The sequence below is a fragment of the Monodon monoceros genome, unplaced genomic scaffold, assembly GCF_005190385.1.
Source record: "Monodon monoceros isolate NGI ecotype Baffin Bay Population unplaced genomic scaffold, NGI_Narwhal_1 Super_Scaffold_5, whole genome shotgun sequence".
Taxonomy (NCBI): Eukaryota; Metazoa; Chordata; class Mammalia; order Artiodactyla; family Monodontidae; genus Monodon; species Monodon monoceros.
The window spans coordinates 38,794,495-38,821,189 of NW_021703782.1; the positions used below are offsets into that span (position 1 = coordinate 38,794,495).

The 26,695-nt window shown below is 37.7% G+C and overlaps 1 protein-coding gene across 3 annotated transcripts; it reads left to right on the plus strand.

The window, feature by feature from the left end:
- Positions 1-729: 729 nt before the first annotated feature.
- On the plus strand, positions 730-26,694 carry LOC114883682 (RNA exonuclease 1 homolog). Of its 3 annotated transcripts, none has more exons than XM_029201573.1 (7): positions 730-1,733; positions 2,156-2,245; positions 4,589-4,796; positions 5,272-5,390; positions 23,338-23,434; positions 26,097-26,159; positions 26,596-26,694. In XM_029201573.1, the coding sequence occupies exons 1-7, from the start codon at positions 1,248-1,250 to the stop codon at positions 26,634-26,636; spliced, it is 1,104 nt and encodes a 367-aa protein (XP_029057406.1). In that variant the 5' UTR covers positions 730-1,247; the 3' UTR covers positions 26,637-26,694. The 3 variants fall into 3 exon arrangements, with proteins under 3 accessions (XP_029057406.1, XP_029057407.1, XP_029057408.1); XM_029201574.1 differs by having other exon boundaries at positions 5,290-5,390; XM_029201575.1 differs by lacking the exons at positions 4,589-4,796; positions 5,272-5,390.
- The last annotated feature ends 1 nt before the right edge of the window (position 26,695 follows it).

A 26,695-nucleotide genomic window follows, 5' to 3' on the forward strand; every position in this document is an offset into this window, starting at 1 on the left:
GTTGGTTGTGGAAGGGTGTGTTTTGCTTAATTTGGTGTTTGAGGCATTCTGTAGAATATCAGGGACCTTAGTGAGAATGTTAAGAACCACTAAATTAAGAAAACTAATGTTTTTAAAAAACTTTCTTGTGACAGAGGAGATATATTGGCGTGTGAGACTATGTACAGTTCTGTGTAAGAGGCATTCGACTATTTGAACTATTACCAAACTGTCACTGCTTGGTAAATAATAAGGTGAATAGTGTATATCCAAACCGTGTCATGTTTGACACAGTTTAATATGTATACACGTGGCCTATCTCACAGATGTATAGTTACTCTAGTAATAAGACACGAATGTACTTTAATGTCATGGGAATGAGCTAGACATTTGAAAGACTTAATCAGTGATAGCCGTTGACATTCTCATTCCAGGAACTGACCTGTTAGTCAACAATTCCCTGCATTTAAGGCTGGGTTTGGAAAAGTTAATGTCCTTGTGATAGGAAACTCATTGTCCAGGATATTGTGGAGTCCACATTTCATCTTAAGTGATGTTTAAAGATAAACTCATCTTCCATTAACAACACTAGGCACAACTATGGAAGAATTGGAAAGAATCAACAAAGAAATCGAGTCAGTCAAGGCTGAGGTTGCAGAAAAGCGGAAGAGGCTCTCCAGGTTTACTTTAGCGCTTGAAGAGCTATCGCAAAGCCCTGTGGCCTCCTTGAGTGACACAAATGTGAGACAAGGTTTTCCTGAAAATAGCCTGCTCCCAAAAGAACAGTGGAATGAACCGTCAAGGAGCAAAGAGAGTCAGCCTAGAAAGTACGTGATGGACCACAGATGTCCAGCAACTGACCTTGAATATGATCCCTTGCTCAATTATTCTGCAGGGCTGCTTGGGGCATCTAAAGCAAAGCAGGATGGGACTGACAGGCAGCACTTCTGGAAAAAATCTGTGGGTGGAAATTGCCACAAGTCCCTGGAGAGCCAAAGACCTTACGTTTCACCAATACGAATTAAAATAAATCTTCAAGATTCTGATGAAGATGACCTTGTAATGGATGTACCTCCAATCATTCCTACTTCTAAGAAATCTAAACCATTTAGAGGCTTTAAATATCAGAATATGGATGAAAAGATACAAGTATCGCCCCTGGAGGAGAGAAGTCTTCAGATCAGTGGTACAGAAGAGGAAAAGACAGCTGAAACCCAGCTAACCACAGAGATGATGACAGTAACAAGTTCGAGCCACCAAAATCACACATGAAAACCTCACTAGATACTGAAACTAACATAAGCCTGTGTGGTGTCAAAAACCCCATTTCTAAGATGGAAAGCTTCAATGGTGAGGAAAAGCATGTCTGTATTTCAGGAGAAAGTATGACTTGTGCACCTCTCAGTGACAAAGAAATACAGGAGGAAAGTCATAATGAAAGTTATCCAAAGAGCAGAAGACATGTAAAAACAATTGATGATACTCAAAAAGAAGAAACTGAACGGCGATACTCACCAAGCGAACTCCAGTTCTCCTATTCAGACAATCATGTGAAAGACAAAGTTCTGAGAGTACAAGACGACAGTCAAGACTTCACTACTTTTGAAGACAGCAGATTAGTTGAATTTGATTTTGATAAGGAATGTACTGAAGATGACCCTCCCTCTGATGTTGATGACACTGCGAAGGAATGTCTTCGAATTTTCAATGAGTTCACACGAAGCAAAGCTCATAAGGGAGAGACTGCTAAGCAGGTTGGTCACTTTTTTAAAAATTCTCTTCCTAAATCTAAAGGAGTTTCCCTTAAATATATATTCTCTATATTCTAAACTCTATAGAATATATATAACATCTATTATATATATTTCTTATGATTAATAATGTATTAAAATAAGGCAAAACCTTGGTAATTGGCCAGCCATCATGTCTTGCAGACTTGACATTTTCCAGAGACCCTGGTATTATGTCCAGTAACTTATAGTTGATTTCCCAAATTAGAGGTATCTTTTATAGGAATCTATGCATGTCAGATTATCCAAATTAAATTATTTTTTTCTGAATTATTTTTTAATCATTTGCCTAGTATTTTGTAGCTTGGATTCCTGTGGCTCTTCAGGAAACATAACTTTGCTTTTACTACCCTGAAATTGGATAAGTCTTATCTTTTTCCCGTTAGCCTTCAGGAAAGCAAATGGAATTAGATATGCAGTATTACCAAAACATTTCTGGACCGAAAAGGAGGATTGCACACACTGCCAAGTTTGATGTGAGTCACTTTGTTTCTCTTTCTCTCCCACTTCCCACCCTCCTGGTCTCTCTCAGCAGTTTATGAAGTACCTACCTTGTCATTTCAAGCTTTAAGTATATTCCAGTACTTGTTATCCTATTATCCACTAGGGGGCACAAGTGGGCAGTCAATAAATTTCTTGCCTACTTGTAAGCATTTTCTGAAACCTTCATTTTTCTCCCCCATTATCTAACGTTTTCATTAAAAGAAGGTATGTTGTTTTTGTATAACCTTTTAACTATAAATTAATATGGTCAAACCTTATTATTTTCAGATTCTGTATTTGCAAATTTGCCTCTTCAGTAAAATTAATTTGTAACTTTAAAATCAAGACTCATGCTTTTGTGGTCCTCTGTACACAGGCGCAGTGGCCAAAAAAATTGAATTGAATCGCCTAACATGCACGTTCCCAGCTAAGTTTGAACAAGGCAACACTGACTTCTTGTTCAGCTGTCATACTGTTAACCAAGGTCCTTACCTGAGTCTGTCTGGTGCCATGTTTTCTGCATTTTTGTGTGTTTTGTTGGTGATTTTGTTATTTAAAATGGTCCCCAAGTATAGTGCTGTCTAGTGTTCCTTGGTGCAAGAAGGCTGTGCTGTGCCTTACAGAGAAAATGTGTGTTAAACAACTTTGTTCAGGCACGAGTTATTAGTGCTGTTGACCACAAATTCAGTGTTGATGAATCAGCATTATATACTAAATGATGTATATTTAAACAGAAACACGCATGTAACAAGGTTATGAAACATTGGTTGATGAAACTGCTGTGACCAGATACTCACCTGTAATGGTTCAGTATTTGCTAATTCATTGTTTGCGGGACTCTATAGAACTTAACTAGCGTGAGTAAGGGGAATTGACGGTAGTTTTTCAAAGCAATTTGAAACTCTTGTAAATTTATATTATAAATGCTGAAGTTCTTTTATGACATGTAAAGAAACTGTACAAACACTGCAGCGAGTATTATTCCTTTAACACTTTTGTGTTAAAAAGTGCTATTTAACACAAACTTCATTTCTCTGCTCTAGTCTCTGTATTATTTTTACTTGGTACATACTGACAGCAGAATCTTCTGCATGGCATAAAAAGACTTTATGCTTCCAAGTCGCAAATAAGACCCTGAATTCCAGTTCTTTACAGAATAGTTGAACATGCTTGAGCAAATTATTTAATTTCTCTATTTCATTTTCCATATCTGTGAAATGGAGATAGTGAATACCTGCGCATCCCGGGGTCAGATACTATAGATATTTACTAAACTAGTTTCTCTCCCCTTCTCTCTTATGAAAAAGGTTTTTAGGAGGCTAACCTTGTTTCTCTTTAATTGCAAGTGATGTGGTGGTTAGTTTTCACATTACTGTGCTATATAACTTCCCCCCAAATTCTTATATTTAAATGATTGTCGGTTTCATCAGCAATTTTTTAAAGATACATTCTCACAAATAGAAGTAACTGGGCAAAAGAAGATAAAGATTTTTATGATTTTAAAAATCGTTACCGGGCTTCCCTGGTGGCGCAGTGGTTGAGAGTCCGCCTGCCGATGCAGGGGACACGGGTTCGTGCCCCGGTTCGGGAAGATCCCACAAGCCGCGGAGCGGCTGGGCCCGTGAACCATGGCCGCTGAGCCTGCGCGTCCGGAGCCTGTGCTCTGCAACGGGAGAGGCCACAACAGTGAGAGGCCCGCGTACCGAAAAAAAACAAAACAAAAATGTTACCATATTGCCTTCTAGAAGGGTTGTGACAATTTACAGCCCTACACAGTGTTCCAGGGTTCCCTTCCCACAAACCTTACAAAAAATGGGTATTATCATTTTTTAAACCTGTAAGTCTGAGTGAAATTTTATTTCCTTAGTTTATATTACATTTCTTTGATTACTAGTGAAGCTGAACATTTTTTCATATGTTCCCTTCTTTTCTCATAATGAACGTTGCTGTGGAGAAGTCTGATGCTAGCCTGCTATTTCTCCCTGTATGGGTCACCTGATACGTCTGCCAGGTTACCTAATGGATTCTTTTCTTAACTTTGAATTTCAATAACTTCATTAGGATATGTCTTATTACCACTTCTACCTGCATACAAGCATTTTCTTATAAGATTTAATTTTCTCTGTTATTTCAAGAAAAAATGTCTTAAATTATATGCTTAAATTGTTCAGTTTTTTTTATTTCTGGGAATATTCCAATTATGTGTGTATCGGACTACATGTAGTATTGTGAATGTAGTCAATTCCAAAGAGGCTTTGTGCAAAAGGAAAGTAAAATTATCCATCTTATCCATTTTTAAAATCAGGATTTTTTTGTTTTATGTTGATGCTCTATAGGTTCCAACCAGTAAAGAGATCACTAGCCCATCCAGGGGACCAGTCCCACCATTAATTAGTCACACTGGAATCCTTCAGGCCCAGCAACGGGCAGTGCAGATAATGGCTGCCATTAAGGGTGGGCAGGCTTTTGTTGCTGCCACTTCAGAACAGAAAAAAAATACATTTGCATGTCCAGCCTCTCAGACCCAATGGAAAGCCTCAGGAGGTATGAGAAAATCTTCTTTTTTTTTAACTCACTTATTTAATAAATGGGGTTTTACCTTATTTTAAAAATGTTTCTTATGAAGTCCATATATTCCCAATTATAGTTAAGTCAGTCACCTAGAGCTTTACATGAAATAATACGATTAGCATGATATCTAAATCATTTATATTGTTTATCTCTGTATGCTAGGCAATAAATGGTAGTATTTTGCATGCATTCTTACATGGAGCAAGTTGCTTTATAAATTATTTAAATTTGTTCTAGGTTATACTGGAGTTGGTTATTGGGACCCTTTTGTGTTTGCATTTTGTTTTCTTCAAGAAAAAAATATATATGTATATATATATATAGATCAAGCCTATAAATGAAGCATTGTGAAATTTTGAGTTGATGATTGAAATAAACTCATCATCTGAGACTAATGACATTAAAATTTACCTTTTCCTTTTTCTCTCGTTCATTTTAAACTTCTGAGAAAATTCATGTACATCAGACAGCCTTCATGTGGATGTAGTTCTTTCAAAGGAAAATCCAACTGCAAAGCCAAACAGATCACACATTCCTGTGAAAAGTATTGCTTCTTTTCCTGTAAAGGTACTATAAACTAGGTCTGAACATAAGAATTTTATTTCTAATTACCATCGTATCCTACCCATATATAGAGCCCCTTGGAAAGTGGGTATATTCTTCTCTCCGAAGACCCCTAATTCAGATAAATGCCAAACCTATTGAAGAGAAATTTCAACCTTTTTTGGTTACCCTTAGAATATAGTTATTTTCATATTACCATGGGATGTGTGCCTGTGTGTCACTTTTGGTTAATTTGGTTTTCCTATCCTTGGAAACATTAGGCATTTTTTCAGACCTAAAATATCTGTAGCTATGATTAATTTAAGCTGCCTCAGAGTTTTTCAGAGAAAAGTTTTACATTGGAATATGCCTTTCAAGCCACATCCAGTGAGGGGTGTATATGTGTACATATGTGAGAGAGACAAGGAGACAGAGAGACAGACCTTTAGAAAATAATGCCCACTAGTAATATGATAGTACAACCTTTCCTCTTCAGTCAATTTTCCCCTACTTGTGGCAATGATTGTTTATTTTCTTTTTACCCAATATTCTTTAGCAGAAAACTACCAGTCAGTTTTAAGGCTTTGTCCCTCCTAAAAGTGAGGTAGATTAATTCATCCTAGAATTCTTAGTCTTTTTAAGTCCGTCAAAAGGAATGCTCACCTTGTTTCTAGCTGGGATCGTTTTAATATTGAACATGCAAAGATTGTCATAAATTTAAGTCCAAACAGTTTTCTTAATGAAAAGGTAACTGAAAGGCATTGGGACATACATTTGTTTTAAGAATAGTAAACTGGGACTTCCCTGGTGGTGCAGTGGTAAAGAATCCGCCTGCCAATGCAGGGGACACGGGTTCGAGCCCTAGTCCGGGAAGATCCCACATGCTGCGGAGCAACTAGGCCCGTGCGCCACAACTACTGAGTCCACGTGCCTAGGGCCCGTGCTTCACAACGAGAGAAGCCGCCGCAATCAGAAGCCTGCGCACCACAACAAACAGTAGCCCCCGCTCGCCGCAACTAAAGAAATCCCTCGCGCAGCAACGAAGACCCAATGCAGCCAAAAATAAATAAATAAATAAATTTATAAAAAAAAGAATAGTAAACTACACACCTTCTTATACGCTGATCAGAGGACCAAACCATGGTTCTAAGAATCTGGATATGGAAACAGCAAAGGGATTAGATGAGTAATCAGATCAGCCTTAGTAATGGTGGACATACAGGCAGCTGTCCCACTTCTCGCTTTTGTGAGTGTAGATAATTTATGCCTTGCATTTATTCTACTTCTGATGAATTTAAAACTTGAAGTTATTTTTAAATTTAATTTTGGATATAAAACTTAGCTAAGATAGTTACACTTTCATACGCATAGTAGGAATGTTAAACAGAACACACATGTATTCTTCTTTTCTCTAATCAATTTTATATTTAACAAGATGTTGAAACATAAAGTGGCTCATCAGAAAAGGGCCATAGGAGAATCAGAATCCTCGTCCAAAGTACCTGATGAAGTAAGACAACGCTATGTCAACCTCTTTTTTGAGAAGTATTTGGGAGTTTATAAAACAGGATGAGGCTTTTAACAAGGTCAATACTAAATAATGTAATTTATCTGAAAGCACACACACACACACACACACACACACACACACTCTTAGTAACTATTACTTTGACTAAAGAACTCATGAGGCACAACTAACAAACAATTTTATTCAGTTTCTCTCCACTACTTTTTTGAAGCCAGGCTGTGGACCTAGTTTTTTTCTCCCTCTTGAATGACTTTTCTGGTCTTGGTAATTTGTAAAAAGTACTCTGGTTACTTTTTTTTTTTTTAATAATTAAATCAAACTCTTTACGTTGGAGATTCATCAGGTTTTTTAAAAAATTTATTTATTTTTGGTTGCATTGGGTCTTTGTTGCTATGCGCAGGGTTTCTCTAGTTGCAGCGAGTGGTGGCTACTCTTCGTTGCAGTGCACGGGCTTCTCATTGTGGTGGCTTCTCTTGTTGTGGAGCATGGACTCTAGGTGCACAGGCTTCAGTAGTTGTGGCACATGGGCTCAGTAGTTGTGGCTCGTGGACTCTAGAGCACAGGCTCAGTAGTTGTGGTGCACGGGCTTAGTTGCTCTGCAGCATGTGGGATCTTCCCAGCCCAGGGATTGAACCCATGTCCCCTGCATTGGCAGGCAGATTCTTAACCACTGTGCCATCAGGGAAGCCCCTGGTTACTTTTAGTGGTAAAACTGTCTTAGTCAGTCCTGAGATTTCATATCAAAGCAAGTAGTTTATTAATCTGAGTTGTGTCTCCCCCTTTATGTACTGTCTAGTGAGCCACAGTCCCCACCACTCCCTATTAGGCACACCTGCTACACTCATTTATAAGCCATGCCTGGTTTCTTGGCAGCACCTGTATTTGCAGTTCCTACTCAAAACCTTTTTCCCAAATTGAAACCTTTCAAATCAGTGGCAATAGCTGTAGCTCTCACCCCATGCATATTTCCAAAATCCAATGTGGAGTGGTGAGGATGGTGGCTTACTAGATAGAATAAGTTCCATCTAAAGGTGGACAGATACCTCTCGGCTCCATCTGATTATTGCAGTTTGGAAATTCAAGTTCAAAATGTACAGATTTCTAATCTTCCAATAATTTTTATCTTAAAATCTCTACTTAAAACACTGTTAGACAAATACATGTCTGAGCACTAGATTTGGGCTTTGTGCTGCCCTTCCTCTGACTGAGGTGAATTCAGATGGCTCTGGAGGTTATTTTAAAAGACAATGGGTGGATGAAACAAGAGGCAGATTTCAGATCAACATGAAAAAGACCTTTGTAATTGATATGCTGTCAATAAAACAGATTCACAAAACAGTGAGCTGCCAGTTGCTAAAAGTGTTTGGGATATAAGCTAAATTGTCATCACAACAGGAGATTCATGCATTAGGAGTGAGGAAGGATCAATTTAAGAATTCTTTTTATCAACAGCTTTATTGAGATATGATTCACATACCCTACAATTCATCCATTTAACATATAGTTCAGTAACTTTAGTATATTCACAGGGTTGTGTGATCACTGCCACAATTAATTTAAATATATTTCCATCGCCCCCAAAAGACACCGTTTACCCTTCATCTGCCATTCCCCTACTCCTCCATATCTCCCAGCCCTAGGAAACTACTAATTTACTCTCTATTTCTATTTATTTGCCTATTCTAGACATTTCATGAAAATGGAATCATATAATATGTGGTTCTTTTGTGACTGGCGTAATGTTTTCCCCTAGCATAATGTTGTCAAGGGCCATCCACGTTATAGCATGTGTCATTGCTGAGTAATATTCTGTTTTATGGATATACACATTTTATTTCTCCATTCATTAGTTGATGGACATTTGGATTATTTCCCTTTGGGGCTATTATGAATAACAAACATTTGTACAGAATGTTATTTGTATACAAGTTTTTGTGTGGACAAATAGTTACATTACCCTTAAGCATATTTCTAGGAGTAAAATTGCTGGGTTATATGCTAGTTCTACATTTAGCTTTTTGTGGAACTAACAAACTGTTTTCCAAAGTGACTATATCACTGCATTCCCACCAACAACATACAGGGGTTCTGGTTTCTCCACATCCTTGCCAACACTTGTTATTATCTGTCTTCTTTCTAGCTATCCTAGTGTGTATGAAGTGGTAGCTCATTTGTAGTTTTGAATTGCATTTCCCTACCAACTAACGATGTTGAACATACTTTCATGTACCTGATGGCCATTTATCTTCTTGCAGAAATGTCTATTCAAACCTTTGCCCATATTTTGCATTATTTGTCTTCTTACTGTTGAGTTATAAGAGTTGTTTATGTATTCTGGATGCAAGTCTCTTAGATAAAATATTGGCAAATATTTTTTCTTTTCTGTGGGTTGTCTTCTCACTTTCTTGATGGTATCAGTTGCAGCACAAAGTTTTTCACTGTGATGTATTCCAATTTATTTTTCTTCTGTTGCTTGTGCTTTTGGTATCATATGTAAGAAAACTAGGTCACAAAGAGTTATTTCTTTTTTTTTCCTAAGAGATTGAAAGTTTTAGTTTTTACACTTAGGTGTATGATCTGTTTTGAGTTGAGTTTTGCATAATGTGTGAGGTAGTGGGTCCAACTTCATTCTTTTGAATGTGGATATCCAGTTATACCACCATTTGTTAAAAAGACTATTTTTCCTTATTTAATTTTTGTGTCATTTTTGTCAGAAATCAGTTGTAAATATAAGAGTAACTGACCATAAATTCTGAGCTCTGGTTCTCTTGCTTTGATCTCTATTTCTGTCCTCATGCCAGTACTACACAGTCTTAATTACTGTAGCTTTGTAGTAAGTATTGAAATTAGAAGTGTTAGTTCTTAAAATTTGTTGTTCTTTTTCAAGAACGTTTTGGTCCCTGGCATATCCATATAACTTTTAGGATCAGCTTGTATTTTCTGCAAAAATATCAAGTTAGGATTTTGATAGAGATTGTTCTGAATCAGTAGATCAATTTGTGGAGTATTACCATTTAACAATATTAAGTCTTGTGAGCCATGAACATGGGATGTCTTTACATTTATTTAGATCTTTAGATCCTTTCAACAGTTTTTGTAGTTTTTCAGAGTACAAGTCTTGAACTGCTTTTGTTAAACTTATTCCTAGGTGTTTTAATCTTTTTAATGCTGTTGTAAATGGAATTGTTTTTGTAATTTTATTTTCAAATTATTCATTACAAGTGTGTAAAAATAAAATTGATTTCTGATCTTGTATCTTGCAACTTTGCTGTACTTGTTTATTAGTTCTAATCATTTTTATTGAGCTCCTTGGAAGTTTCTTTATAAAAGATTATATCTTCTATAAATAGAGTTTTATTTTTTCCTTTCCAATGTGGGTACTTTTATTTCATTTTCTTGGCTAATTTCTCTAGGCATAAATTCCAGTATGATATTGAATAGAAGTGATAAGAGGGGCCATGCTTATCTCTTTCCTCACCCTAGGAGAAAAACTTTCAGTCTTTCTTCATTAAGTACAATAGTAACTGTGGGTTTTTTGTACGTGTCCCTTCTGTTTCATCTAAATTTTCTAATTTATTGGCATATAGTTGTTCATAGTATTCCTTTATAATTCTTTTTATTTCTGCAAGTTCTATAATGATGTCTTCTTTCATTATTGATTTTATTATTTATTTATTTATTTATTTATTTATTTATTTATTTATTTATTTATGGCTGCATTGGGTCTTCGTTGCTGTGTGTGGGCTTTCTCTAGTTGCAGTGAGCAGAGGCTACTCTTCATTGTGGTGCACAGCCTTCTCATTGCGGTGACATCTCTTGTTGTAGAGCACAAGCTCTAGGGCATGCGGGCTTCAGTAGCTGTGGCACATGGGCTTAGTTGCTCTGCAGCATGTGTGATCTTCCCAGAACAGGGCTTGAACTCATGTCTCCTGCATTGGCAGGTGGATTCTTAACCACTGCGCCACCAGGAAAGCCCTCATTTATTTTAATAATTCGAGCCTTCTCTTTTCTTGGTCAATCTAGCTAAAGTTTTATCTATTTGGTTGATCTTTTCAAAGAATGAACTTTTAGTTTTTATGATTATCTCATTTTTAATTCTTTATTTTACTTATTTCCACTCTAATCTTTATTATTTGATTCCTCTTGCATTCTTTGGGTTTAGTTTCCCATTAAAATTCTAGTTGCTTAAGGTGGAAGGCAAATTTACTGATTTGAGATCTTTTTAATATAGCAATTTACAATATTAATTTTACTCTAAGCACTATAGGTGCATCCTATATGTTTCATTATGTTGTGTTTCCATTTTCATTCATCTCAAAGAACTTTTAAGTTTCCCTTTTATTTTTTTATACATCTTTATTGGAGTATAATTGCTTTAAAATGGTGTGTTAGTTTCTGCCGTACAACAAAGTGAATCAGCTATATGCACACACATATCCCTATATCCCCTCCCTCTTGAGCCTCCCTCCCACCCTCCCTATCCCACCCCTCTAGGTGGTCAGAAAGCACCAAGCTCATCTCCCTGTGCTATGCAGCAGCTTCCCACCAGCCATCCGTTTTACATTTGGTAGTGTATTTATGTCAGTGATACTCTTACTACATCCCAACCACCCATTCCCCCCGTGTCCTCAAGTCTGTTCTCAACGTCTGCATTGTTATCCCTGCCCTACCACTAGGTTCATCAGTACCGTTTTTCTAGATTCCATATATATGCGTTAGCATATGGTATTTGTTTTTCTCTTTCTGACTTACTTCACTCTGTATGACAGAGTCTAGGTCCATCCACCTGACTACAAATAATTCAGTTTCATTCCTTTTTATGGCAGAGCGATATTCCATTGTATATATGTGCCATATCTTCTTTATCCATTTGTCTGTCGATGGACATTTGGGTTGTTTCCATGTCCTGGCTATTGTAAATAGTGCTGCAGTGAACATTGTGGTACATGTCTCCTTTAGAATTATGGTTCTCTCAGGGTATATGCCCAGTAATAGGATATGGTCCTACTGGGTCATATGGTACTTCTATTTTTAGTTTTTTAAGGAATCACCATACTGATCTCCATAGTGGCAGTATCAATTTATATTCCCACCAACAGTGCAGGAGGGTTCCCTTTTCTCCACACCCTCTCCAGCATTTCTTGTTTCTAGATTTTTTGATGATGGCCATTCTGACTGGTGTGAGGTGATACCTCATTGTAGTTTTGATTTGCATTTCTCTAATGTTTAGTGATGTTGAGCATCTTTTCATGTATCTGTTGGCCATCTGTATGTCGTCTTTGGAGAAATGTCTATTTAGGTCTTCTGCCCATTTTTGGATTGGGTTGTTTTTCTGATATTGAGCTGCATGAGCTGCTTGTATATTTTGGAGATTAATCCTTTGTCCATTGCTTTATTTGCAAATATTTTCTCCCATTCTGAGGGTTGTCTTTTCTCTTGTTTATGATTTCCTTTGCTGTGCAAAAGCTTTTAAGTTTCATTATGTCCCATTTGTTTATTTTTGTTTTTATTTCCATTTCTCTAGGAGGTGGGTCAAAAAGGATCTTGCTGTGATTTATGTCATAGAGTGTTCTGCCTATGTTTTCCTCTAAGGGTTTTATAGTGTCTGGCCTTATATTTAGGTCTTTAATCCATTTTGAGTTTATTTTTGTGTATGATGTTAGGGAGTGTTCTAATTTCATTCTTTTGCATGTAACTGTCCAGTTTTCTCAGCACCACTTATTGAAGAGACTGTCTTTTCTCCATTGTATAGTCTTGCCTCCTTTATCAAATATAAGGTGACCATATGTGTGTGGATTTATTTCTGGGCTTTCTATCCTGTTCCATTGATCTATATTTGTTTTTGTGCCAGTACCATATTGTCTTGATTACTGTAGCTTTGTAGTATAGTCTGAAGTCTGGGAGCCTGATTACTCCAGCTCCGTTTTTTTCCCTCAAGATTGATTTGGCTATTTGGGGTCTTTTGTGTTTCCATACAAATTGTAAAATTTTTTGTTCTAGTTCTGTGAAAAATGTCATTGGTAATTTGATAGGGATTGCATTGGATCTGTAGATTGCTTTGGGTAGTAGAGTCATTTTCACAATGTGGATTCTTCTAATCCAAGAACATGGTATATATCTCCATCTGTTTGTATCATCTTTGATTTCTTCCATCACTGTCTTGTAGTTTTCTGAGTAAAGGTTTTTTGCACCTTAGGTAGGTTTATTCCTAGTTATTTTATTCTTTTTGTTGCAGTAGTAAATGGGAGTGTTTCCTTAATTTCTCTTTCTCATTTTCCATTGTTAGTGTATAGGAATGCAAGAGATTTCTGTGCATTAATTTTGTGTCCTGCTACTTTACCAATTCATCAGTTAGCTCTAATAGTTTTCTGTTGGCACCTTTAGGATTTTCTATGTATAGTATCATGTCATCTGCAAACAGTGACAGCTTTACTTCTTTTCCATTTTGGATTCCTTTTATTTCTTTTTCTTCTCTGATGGCCATGGCTAAAACTTCCAAAACTATGTCGAATAATGGTGAGAGTGGAAATCCTTGTCTTCTTCCTGATCTTAGAGAAAATGGTTTCAGTTTTCCACCATTGAGAATGATGTTGGCTTTGGGTTTGTCATATATGGCCTTTAGTATGTTGAGGTAGGTTCCCTCTATATGCACTTTCTGGAGAGTTTTTATCATAAATGGGTGTTGAATTTTGTCAGAAGCTTTTTCTGCATCTATTGAGATGATCATATGGATTTTATTCTTCAGTTTGTTAATATGGTTTATCACATTGACTGATTTGCATATATTGAAGAATCCTTGCATTCCTGGGATAAACCCCACTTGATCATGGTGCATGATCCTTTTAATGTGCTGTTGGATTCTGTTTGCGGGTATTTTGTTGAGGATTTTTGCATCCATATTCATCAGTGATATCGGCCTGTAATTTTCTTTTTTTTTTTTTTTTTTTTTTTTTGCGGTACACGGACCTCTCACTGTTGTGGCCTCTCCCGTTGTGGAGCACAGGCTCTGGACACCCAGGCTCAGTGGCCATGGCTCACGGGCTCAGCCGCTCCACGGCATGTAGGATCTTCCCAGACCGGGGCACGAACCCACGTCCCCTGCATCGCCAGGCGGACTCTCAACCACTGCGCCACCAGGGAAGCCCCTGTAATTTTCTTTTTTTGTGACATCATTGTCTGGTTTTGGTATCAGGGTGATGGTGGCCTCATAGAATGAGTTTGGGAGCATTCCTCCCTCTGCTATATTTTGGAAGAGTTTGAGAAGGATAGGTGTTAGCTCTTTAAATGTTTGATAGAATTCACCTGTGAAGCCATCGGGCCCTGAGCTTGTTTGTTGGAAGATTTTTAATCACAGTTTCAATTTCAGTGCTTGTGATCAGTCTGTTCATATTTGCTATTTCTTCCTGGTTCAGTCTCAGAAGGTTGTACTTTTCTAAGAATTTGTCCATGTCTTCCAGATTGTCCATTTTATTGGCGTAGAGTTGCTTGTAGTAGTCTCTCTCTTGAGCCTTTGTATTTTTGCAGTGTCAGTTGTTACTTCTCCTTTTTTGTTTCTAATTCTGTTGACTTGAGTCTTCTCCCTTTTTTTCCTGATGAGTCTGGCTAATGGTTTATCAATTTTGTTTATCTTCTCAAAGAACCAGCCAGCTTTTAGTTTTATTGATCTTTGCTGTTGTTTCCTTCATTTCTTTTTCATTTATTTCTGATCCGATCTTTATGATTTCTTTCTTTCTGCTAATTTTGGGGTATTTTTGGTTCTTTAATTGCTTTAGGTTTAAGGTTAGGTTGTTTATTTGAGATTTTTCTTGTTTCTTGAGGTAGGATTGTATTGCTATACATTTCCCTCTTAGAACTGCTTTTGCTGCATCCCATAGGTTTTGGGTCATCATGTTTTCATTGTTATTTGTTTCTAGGTATTTTTTGATTTCCTCTTTGATGTCATCAGTGGTCTCTTGGTTATTTAGTAATGTATTGTTTAGCCTCCATGTGTTTGTGTCTTTTACGGTTTTTTTTCCCTGTCATTAATTTCTAATCTCACAGCATTGTGGTCAGAAAAGATGCTTGATATGATTTCAGTTTTCTTAAATTTACTGAGGCTTGATTTGTGACCCAAGATGTGAACTATCCTGGAGAATGTTCCATGCACACTTGAGAAGAAAGTGTAATCTGATGTTTTTGGATGGAATGTCCTATAAATATTAATTAAATCTATCTGATCTCTTGTGTCTGATTTAAAGCTCTCTGATTTAAAGCTTGTGTTCCCTTATTAATTTTCTGTTTGGATGATCTGTCCATTGGTGTAAGTGAGGTGTTAAAGTCCCCCACTATTATTATGTTACTGCCTATTTCCTCTTTTATAGCTGTTAACAGTTGCCTTATGTATTGAGGTGCTCCTGTGTTGGGTGCATATATATTTATAATTGTTATATCTTCTTCTTGGATTGATCCCTTGATCATTATGTAGTGTCCCTCCTTTTCTCTTGTAGCATTCTTTATTTTAAAGTCTATTTTGTCTGATATGAGTATTACTCCTCCAGCTTTCATTTGATTTCCATTTGAATGGAATATCTTTTTCCATCCACTCACTTTCAGTCGGTATGTGCCCCTAGGTCTGAAGTGGGTTTCTTGTAGACAGCATATATATGAGTCTTGTTTTTGTATCCATTCAGCAAGCCTGTGTCTTTTGGTTGAAGCATTTACTCCATTCACATTTAAGGTAATTATTGATATGTATGTTCCTATTAACATTTTCTTAATTGTTTTGGGTTTGTTTGTAGGTCCTTTGCTTCTCTTGTGTTTCCCACTTAGAGAAGTTCCTTTAGCATTTGTTGTAGAGCTGGTTTGGTGGTGCTGAATTCTCTTAGCTTTTGCTTGTCTGTAAAGCTTTTGATTTCTCCTTCAAATCTGAATGAGATCCTTGCTGAGTAGAGTAATCTTGGTTGTAGGTTCTTCCCTTTCATCACTTTAAGTATATCATGCCACTCCCTTCTTACTTGCAGAGTTTCTGCTGAAAAATCAGCTGATAACCTTATGGGGATTCCCTTGTATGTTATTTGTTGCCTTTCCCTTGCTGCTTTTAATATTTTTTCTTTGTATTTAATTTTTGATAGTTTGATTAATATGTGTCTCAGTGTGTTTCTCCTCGGGTTTATCCTGTATGGGACTCTCTGCACTTCCTGGACTTGATTGACTATTTCCTTTCCCATGTTAGGGAAGTTTTCAACTCTAATCTCTTCAAATATTTTCTCAGACCCCTTCTTTTTCTCTTCTTCTTCTGGGACCTCTACAATTGTAATGTTGGTGCATTTACTGTTGTCCCAGAGGTCTCTGAGACTTTACTCAATTTTTTTCATTCTTCTTTCTTTATTCTGCTCTGTGGCAATTATTTCCACCATTTTATCTTCCAGGTCACTTATCCGTTCTTCTGCCTCAGTTATTCTGCTATTGATTCCTTCTAGAGTATTTTAAATTTCAGTTATTGTGTTGTTCATCACTGCTTGTTTGTTCTTTAGTTCTTCTAGGTCCTTGTTAAATATATCTTGTATTTTCTCCATTCTCTTTCTGGGATTTTGGATCATCTTTATTGTCCTCACTCTGAATTCTTTTTCTGGTCGACTGCCTATCTCCTCTTCATTTGTTTGGTCTTGTGGGTTTTTACCTTGCTCCTTCATCTGCATATTTCTGTGTCTTATTTTAACTTACTGTGTTTGGCGTCTCCTTTCTGCAGGCTGCAGGGTCATACTTCCTCTTACTTCTGTTGTCTGTGCCTAGTGGGTGAGTTTGGTTCAGTGGCTTGTGTAGGCTCCCTGGTTGGGGGGACTGGAGCCTATGTTCTGGTGGGTGAAGCTGGATCTTGTTCCTCTGATGGGCAGGGCCGCATCTGGTGGTGTGTTTTGCGGTGTCTTTGAGCTTAGTATGACTTTAGGTAGACTGTCTGCTAATGGGTGGGGTTGTGTTCCTGTTTTGCTAGTTGTTTGCTGTGAGGCATCCAGCACTGGAGCTTGCTGGCCATTGGGTGGAGCTGGGTCTTTGTATTGAGACAGAGACCTCTGGGAGAGCGCTCACTGATTAATATTCCATGGGGCTGGGAATTCTCTGGTGGTCTGACATCCTGGACTTGGCTCTCCCACCCCCAAGGCTCTGGCCTGATCCCCAGCCGGACCACCAAGACCCTGCAAGCCACACGGTGTGGAAGAAAAGGAAGAAGAAAAACAAAATCATAAAGAAAAAACAAAAAAGAACCCAAACAAACAAACAGACAAAACCCCAAGACAAATGGTAAAAGCAAAGCTAAACAGACAAAATCACACAAAGAAACATACACACAGGCACTCACAAAAAGAAAAACAAAAGAATAAAAAGAGAAAACAAAGAAGAGAGCAACCAAACCAATAAACAAATCCAAAACCAAAACAAACACTAAAAACTAACAAAAACATAAAAGCAGAAACAAATCAAATGCAGAAAGCAAACTAAAAAAAGGCGCTGAAAACATAAAACAAATACAAAAATGATAAAATGTAAAGACGAAAGATGAAAACAAAAGGAAAAAATACAAAATGACAGAGTAGTAAAGTAAAAATAGAAAAATATAAAATACAGTTAAAAAAGAAAACAAAGCAAAAGAAAGAAAAAACAAACAAGCAAAAAACACAATATAATATAAAAGTACAGTAGAATTAGGTAAAACAATTAAGTAAAATATATTTTAAAAAGAAAAGCATAAAAAGAAAAGTAAATTAAAATGTTAAATTAAAAAAAATAATAAAAAAAGAACAACAGAACCAAAAAAAAAAAGGAGTGATATTTTCCTGTGGCCTTAGTTGTCAGTGTCCTTGGCCGCATAGTGAGCCACAGACAATCCCTGCTTCCCCAGGAAGCCCTCTGGTACCTCTAGGTGGGTCTCTGGACCTGCTGTGGGCACTGTGGGGCCAGCTCAGACTCTGACCTGGCCTTAGTCGTGCGTGTACTTGCCCCCAAAGTCCACAGTTGTCCCCAAAGTCCACAGCCTCAATTGTGGGAACACTCGTTGTCTATTCAGGTATTCCACACATGCAGCATTTACCCAGCTGATTGCAGGGATTTGATCACTGCTCCTGAGCTGCATGGGGAGACTTCCCTTTCTCTTCTTTGGTCGCACTGCCCCTGGGGTTCAGCTTTGGTTTTGGCCCCGCCTCTGCGTGTAGCTGCCCTTAGGCGTCTGTTCCCGCCCAGGCAAGAGGGGGTGAAAGCAGCAGCCGATTAGGGCTCACTTGCTCAGGCTGCGGGGAGAGGGATATAGCAGTCATAATTGGGATGTGTGGGGAATGCCTGCAGTGGCAGAGGCTGGTGTGAAGTTGCAAGAGCCTAAGGAGGTGCTCCATGCATTCTCCCGGGGAAGTTGGCCCTGGTTCGCAGGACCCTCAGCAGTGGCAGGCTGCACCGGCTGCCGGGAAGTTGTGGACAGGTACCTGCCTTGCACACAGGACCCTTGGTGGCAGTGGCAGCAGCCTCTGGGGTCCGAGATAACAGCCACAGCTCACGCTTGCGCCCATGTAGGCATTGCCCTACCATCTGTGAGCACACAGAGAGAGAAGCTCTTCTGACAGGGCTGCCCCTCTTCTCACACACCCCAAAACAAAGGTCTCCTGCCTCTCTGGCAGGCCTAGGTTTCTTCCCACACTCCCTCCCAGCTAGCTGTGGTACACTAGCCCCCCAAGGCTGTCCTCACGCAGCCAACGCCAGTCCTCTCCCAGGGGTCTGACCTCCGAAGCCCAAGCCTCAGCACCCAGCTCCCACCTTCCCCTGCAAGTGAGCTGACAAGTGTCTCAGGCTGGTGAGTGCTGGTCAGCACTGATCTTCCCTCGGCACTCCACACCTCTGTTGCTGCCCTCTCCTCAGAGGCTCTGAAGCTCCCCCGTCCCGTCCCCACCAGTGAGGGGGCTTCCTAGTGTGTGGAAACTTTTCATCCTTCACAGCTCCCTTCCAGAGGGGCAGGTCCTGTCCCAATTTCATTGTCTCTTTTTTTCTTTTTTCTTTTGCCCTACCCAGTTATCTGGGGATTTTCTCACCTTTTTGGAAGTCTAAGGTCCCCTACCAGGATTCAGTAGTTGTTCTGTAGGCACTCTTCCACATGTAGATGTATTTTTGATGTATTTGTGGGGAGGAAGGTGATCTCCACGTCTTACTCCTCCGCCATCTTGCAGGTCTCTCCCCTAAGTTTCCCTTTTATTCCTTCTTTGACCTGTTCATTATTTAGGAATGTGTAATTCAATTTTCACATATTAATGAATTTCCAAAATATCCTGCTGTTGATTTATAATATAGTACCATTGTGGTCAGAGAACATACTTTGTATGATTTCAGCCCTTTTAAATTTATTGAGGATTGTTTTATGACCTAACATGGGATCTGCCCTAGAAAATGTTCCATGTGTACTTGAAAAGTATATGTATTCTGTTCTTGTTGTGTGGCGTATTCAATAGATGTCTATTAGGTATAATCGCTTCATAGTTTTGTTGAAGTATTCCATTTTTTTCTTGATATTCTGATTTGTATCCATTTTTGAAAGTGTGGCGTCGAAGTTTCTGATTGTTGAATTGTTGTTTCTCCAATTCTATCAGTTTTTGTTTTGTGTATTTTGGTGCTCTGGCACAAGATGCATATTTGTTTATAGTCATTATGTCTTTCTGATAGATTAACACTCTTTTATCATTATAAAATGTCTTTCTTTGTCTCTAGTGACAATTTCTCTTTTAAAGATTATACTGTCTGACGTTAGTGCAGCCACTCCAACTATCTTTAATTAGTGCTTACAAAGTATCTCTATTTTCTTCCTTTTGCTTTCAACCTATTTGGTCTTTGAGTTTAGTGTGTGTCTTGTAGACAGCATACAGTTGACCCATATTTTCCTCCATTCTTCCAAATGTAAATGGAGTGTTCAATCCATTCACATTTAATGCAGTGACTTATAACTAATAAAGTAGGATTTATTGATACATCATCCATTTTGCAATGTGATTTTTATGTCTTGTGTCTTTTTATTTCCTCTACAATTATTGCTTTGTTTTGGGTTAAATATTTTCTAGTATACCATTTAAATGCCCATGTCATTTCTTTGACTATATCTTTTGAATTATTTTCTTAATGTTTATAGTAAGGATTACAATTACCATCTTAATTTGTGACAATCTGGTTCAAACTAAAACTAACTTAATTTCAATAGTATTCAAAAATTTACTCCAGTATATTTCTTTCTACCCCTGCTTTATACCATTACTGTCATATAAATTACATCGTTATATATTATAAAACCTGTAATTCAATTTTATAATTCTTGCTTTATGTTATTGTCTCTTAAAATAGATGAAGAAGAAATAGATTACAAACAAATACATATTTATTCTCATATATTTTCCTGTGAAGTTACATTTACCAGTGTTCTTTATTTCTTCATGTGGATTCAAATTACCGTCTAGTGTCCTTCTCAGACTGAAGGAATCCCTTTAGCAATTCTTGCAGGATAGATCTGCTAATGACAAATTCCCTCAGAGTTTATCTGGGAATGTCTTCATTTCTCCTCCATTGTAAGGAAGAGTTGAGTATAGAATTCTTGGTTAACAGTCTTTTTCTTTCAACACTTTGAGATGTCATTCCACTGCTTCCATGGTTTCTGATGAGAAATCAGCTTTAATCTTATTAAAGATCCTTTGTACATAATGTCATTTTTCTCTTACTATTGATATTTTCAAGATTTTCTTTTTGTCTTTGACTTTCATCAGTTTGACTGTGACATGTCTAAGTGTGGCTCTCTGTGAATAAGTTCTACTTGGAGTTTGTTGAGCTTCATGGATGTATGGGTTAATATTTTACATAATATTGGGGAAGTTTTTGGCAATTATTTCTTCAGTATTTTTTCTGCTCCTTTCTCTTTCTCCTTTTCCTGTGGAACTCACATTATGTGAATGTAGGTATGTTTGATGGTGTCCCACAGGCATCTGAGGCTTTGTTCATTTTATCTTGTTCTTTTTTCTTCTCCTGAAGCTGAATAATCTCTATTGGTCTATCTTTAGGTTCACTGATTATTTCTTCTGCTAGCTCATATCTGTGGTTGAGCCCCTATGGTGAATTGTTCATGTAATTTTTGTACTTTTTAACTCCAGAACTTCAATTTTTTTCTATTTTTATTTCTCTTTATTGGTACTATTTGATGAAACATCATTTTCACACTTTCCTTTAATTCTCTAGACATCATTCCATTAATTTTTTAAACATATTTACAATAGCTAATTTAAAGTCTGTGTCTACTAAGTCCCAAATCTGGGCTTTCTCAGGAGCATTTTCTCTTGGCTGCTTTTTTGCTTCCTGTTAGTGGCATACTTTCCTGTTTCTTTACATGTCTCATGACTTTTTGTAGAAAACTATACAGTTAAATAATGTATCATAATAACTCTAGGGTCAGATAGGTATTTATTTTGTTGCTAGGTTTTTGTAATTGTTTTTCTTGTTGCTACTTACTTGCTTACTGACTTTTCTGAACTAATTCTGTAGATTCTGTATTGCTTCCAGTGTATGGACGCTTAAGTCCTCTGGTGGCATTTTTTTTAAAGTTCTTTTATTATTTATTTCAGGAGTCATCCTGTGTCAGTACAATTTAGTGGTCAGCCAATGACTGGTTAGAAAAGTTTCTTAAATGCCTTGTCTGTATGTCTTCCACCCTTTTTATCCCTTCCCACTAGAGGATCTATGTGAGAAGGCATGCCTTCAAACTTGTTGCAGTTTATAAGACAGCCTTAGCTTTTACTTCCTGTTTGTGCAGGGTTTCAGGGTCAGCCACTAGTGAGTTATTGGGAGCTTCTCTTTTCCCAGATCTTTCTTGGGTCACCTTTGACACCCTAAGAATATGTCAGAGCTTTTCAAAGTTTCAAAATCTAGTTCTCCAAGATTTCCTTTAAATTCCTAGTCAGGTTCTCGTTTACCCACCTGAAATCATAGCCTTAGGTAGCTGCCATATTGCCACCCATTTACTATTGTTTTGATAGTACTCTGGGGATAGGTGTTTTTTTTTTTCCTCCCGTGAGCTGAGCTCTGAGTCCAATCAAATACCCACGGCACTCTGGGAATAGAGATTTTTCCAGGAAGCTGCTTGTTCGGACAAAATACTGACTGTGCTCTGGGGATGATGCCTTTAATGTAGCTCTAAAAGAGTTCTGTCCTTTCTGTTGGCTATCAGGCTGCCAATTTTTTGCAGCTCTGGTGCCACTAAGCTGGGGAGAAAGGCGGGTGGGAATAGCCTCAAGCTAAAATGTTAGAGACACCACTGTCTTACCGAGGTTCAGTAGTTTCTCTTAGACAATTTTCAGGTTTTTTTCTGTGGCTTTGGTTAATTTTCCGAGTTTTGAAATGGTTGGTTTTAGTTGTTTTGCCAGTATTTGTATTGTTTTTGTGGGACAGTTTGTGAAGGTTCTTGTCCTACCATTCCGGAAGTCTGTCTCCTCTAGGATTCTGTATAAGTTACAGAATAATGGCAAAGCAAAGAAACAAAAAAGGAGCCTCTTAAAGAGAAATGTTACCCTTTTTCTTCCAGCTTTGTCTTGTTCTGTATCCCTGTCTTGTATTCTGTACTGTCTTCCAGCCTCCCTATGGCGTTCTCTCTGTGATGGTTTAGTGTAGTGAGGAGAGTCTTGGCTTCGGAACTTGAGCACACCGGGATTCCATTTCTAGCTCTGCAACAGTAAGCAAGATACTGACTTTCCTTCGGTCTCAGTTTCCTCATATAAATTGGTGATACTCATAGAATCACAATAAAGATTAAATGAGAAAACTTTTAACGAGCTTATTCCAGACCTGTACATACTAGGTGCACAATAAATTAGTAATATAATATACAATGTATTATTTATTCGGTTCTCTCGTTTCATCCCTTTTTACTGACCTATCTTAATGAGTTTTGGTGTAAAAATAGTAATCAATGGGTTTAGGAAAGTAACTTATAGAAGAAAGATAATGAAAAGAGAATCATGTCTTTTCTTTGTTGTGTGATCTTAAGCAAATTATTTAGCCACTTTGAGCCTTAGCGTCCTCACCTTTTAAATGAGAATACTAGTATGTGCCTCTGATATGTTAGGGCCTTGCTTTGAGAATCAAATGAGTTCATGACACTGTAGGCTTGTGGAGGCTTTGCACCATGCACTGTCTGCAAACGTACAGTGGTCTCTAGTTTGTGAAGATAAGTGTCTGGTTCTTGGATTAGATTCATGGGATTAAGTTTGCTTTTTTTTTCTTCTCGAAAAACATAAACATAGAATGTAAAATAAGTTGCTTATTATTTGTGGCACCATTTCCCCCCGTCTTTTGAGTTAGATAAGTATTTTGCCGTATTTATCCATTATGTGGCAAATGACATTTATTGTTCATAGGCTTTGGATTTAATATTTTCATTTAATTGTTCACTTTGTGATTTAGGCTAAAATAGAAGACAAGGCCATTTATGAATGCTGTAGCCGTCGAAATATGTATGTGAACATAGCAAGAAATACTCTGAAGAAGCTGAGAGACCAAGGTAATGTCTTTTCAATTAAGTGATAAGATAAAAAGTTGTGATTAACACCTGACACTGAATGTGTTTTCTTCATTAACAGGGTTGTTTTTAGATATTCAATGAAATGCATGTTTTAAATGTTCTGTTGAATCGAACGTGCAGGTGGCATTTTTTTGTTGAAAGTAACAAGTTAGCCTTGAACTTAGATGTAAATATAACTTCACTGAAGGAGGTTATCAGTGATATATTTAAATTTGATTTCTGGTTATAAAGTAATTCACCTCCATGTGGAATAGATAGTATCAGTACTTCTCAACTTTTTAAAAATCAGTATTGTCCCCCTAATAAACCTATTTTTTCTACCTCCTTCACCCCCAGTAAAATGAAGTACTGAGGGATAATATTTTATCAGTTAAATTGGGTTTTGTAGAGCCACATACTATTGTAATATCTAAGATTTTTTTCACTCTTCAAGAGCCAATTTTACTACTCTGGGGGCAGTACCACCCCAGCTGAGAATACTTGGCATGAGTTCAAATAATACATGGCATGTGGGATCCTCCCGGACCGGGACACGAACCCTCGTCCCCTGCATCGGCAGGCGGACTCTCAACCACTGTACCACCAGGGAAGCCCCAGAAAAACATCTTTTAAAAAAACAGTCAAAGACAACTATCTTCCAGATCTCTTATATAGACCCTCCTTTACATGACTACAGAGATATATATAATATTCATGAATACAATCATTTTATATACAGTGTGTCTAACTTTTTTTACTCAGTAAGGTATCATAGAAGTCTTTTGTCAGTTAACCTGGAATCCACTTTCATATCTAGATCTGTAAGATACTTTTTAAAGACTGCATGAAATTCTGTTGTATAGAACCTATACTATACATATTCCATTATATGGAATCTATAATGTAGATGAACTAAATGCCTTTGGGTATTTAGATTGCTTACATTTTTTGAGCATAAATTCTGTGATAAATATGTGTGAGGATGTTAACACATTAACATTTACTTAAACCCGAGCATATGTATCTTTAGCATAAATTCCTATACACAGAGAAGCTAGCAGAAAGGGTCTGCATGTTTAAAATTGGTAAATATTGTGGGTTTTTTCAATTTTATTTATTTATTTATTTTTGGCTACATTGGGTCTTCATTGCTGCGCGAGGGCTTTTCTCTAGTTGCGGCAAGTGGGGGCTACTCTTCGTTGCAGTGCATGGGCTTCTTATCGCGGTGGCTTCTCTTGTTGCAGAGCACAGGCCCTAGGCGCATGGGCTTCAATAGTTGTGGCACGCAGGCTCAGCAGTTGTGGCTCACGGGCTCTAGAGCACAGGCTCAGTAATTATGGCACACGGGCTTAGTTGCTCCGCGGCATGTGGGATCTTCCCGGACCAGGGCTCGAACCCGTGTCCCCTGCATTGGCAGGCAGATTCTTAACCACTGCGCCACCAGGGAAGCCCTGGTAAATATTGTTAACTACCCCAGAAAGGGTTTGTCCATTTACATCGCCCACTAATGATGGAGTATGTGGTTTTCCTCACACCCTGCCAAACTTTCCTATTTATCCTATTTCAGAGTGTGAAGGTATATTAAAAAAAATAAAGTTAATTTAATATATTTTATTACTACGAAGTTGAAGATGTTTATTTCTCTCTCTTTTTAAATTTGCTCTTTGTATCCTTCTGCCCCCCCTTTATAAATTGTCCTATTCATTTGGGACAGCCTTTTACATATTCTCCTTTAATAATACTGCAGATATTTTCTTCAGTTTGTCACTTGTGCATCAGCCTTATTTATACTTTTTTTTATAATATAGAGGTTATTTTCAAAGTGTAATCAATCTCTTTTTTATTGGTTTCTGGGTTTTGTGTCATGTTTTGAAAGTCTGTTCCATTCTCAAGAATATAAAAACTGTTCATCTGTAATTCCTTTATGGCATTTTTTTAATGTACAGCACTTTAAGTAGACTTAAATACATGTATTAAAATATATGAGCTCTCTTAGATTAGTATTTTCATGGCATTCTAGCTTCCCCCCACTTTTTTTCATATTAAACATAGCACATAGAAATAGAACATGCAGGGGCTTCCCTGGCGGTGCAGTGGTTGAGAGTCCGCCTGCCGATGCAGGGGACGCGGGTTCGTGCCCCGGTCCGGGAAGATCCCACGTGCCGCGGAGCGGCTGGGCCCGTGAGCCATGGCCGCTGAGCCTGCGCGTCCGGAGTCTGTGCTCCGCAACGGGAGAGGCCACAACAGTGAGAGGTCCGTGTACCGCAAAAAAAAAATAAAATAAAATAAAGAAATAGAACATGCAGGTCTAAGTACATATTTTAAATATTCCCAATGAAAATAGAAATGGTTTGCAAGCTGTTACAGTTGTGGTAAATGATGGTATGAAACTCAGTGACTCAAATTTAGACACACTCTATCCAGTAGTCAAAATGTATTAGTTTTAGCAAATGTGAAATCCTCATCTTTTTAGTAGTTGAGTAGATATGACTTTTTCCCAGTTTGGAATTGGTTATGAAGATGTTTGCCCTCACAGGTTGGGCGGATGTTTTAAAATAAAAAGAAATTTTTTTTTATACTGTAGACCTTTTTATGTTCTGTATGTTTTTATGAAGTAGATAAAAATAGTTCATCTCAGGAGAAAAGTTCTTATATGTTTTAGATGTGTCTGGAAGCAGTAACAACAATAAGACAACTGGATTGAAAAAGAATGAAAAGAAAAACGGTAAGCTTACTGTGATAACAATAGGCCCTTGCAGTTGTGACCTTAAAGGGGAAGTAAATTTGGTAGACTGCAGCTATTAAACTGTTGTGTTTGTGAAGGATCAGCTGCATACCTTGTACATGTGCTGTCCTTTTTAAAAACTTGTATAAATTGGAGATGAAAAAATGGACTTTGATTTAAGTAATATTTGGATAGAATTCTCAACTTTTTTTTTCTTTTGGTAGTTAACGTATGTCTAGTCAGCAAGAGTAGTGCTGTTCAAATTTTCAAACTCTACCTGCATTGGAATTACCTGGAAATCTTGTTACAAATGCAGGTTCTGATTCAGTAGGTCTGGGTACAGCCTCAAAGTCTGAATTTATAACAAGAAAGAAGGTAGAGAAAAGAATTTGGTTGTATTTTGAATAAAACCAGATGGTTGTGCTTCTCTTTAAAGAAAAAAGAAGCCTTGGGCTTCCCTGGTGTCGCAGTGGTTGAGAGTGTGCCTGCCGATGCAGGGGACGTGGATTCATGCCCCGGTCCGGGAAGATCCCACA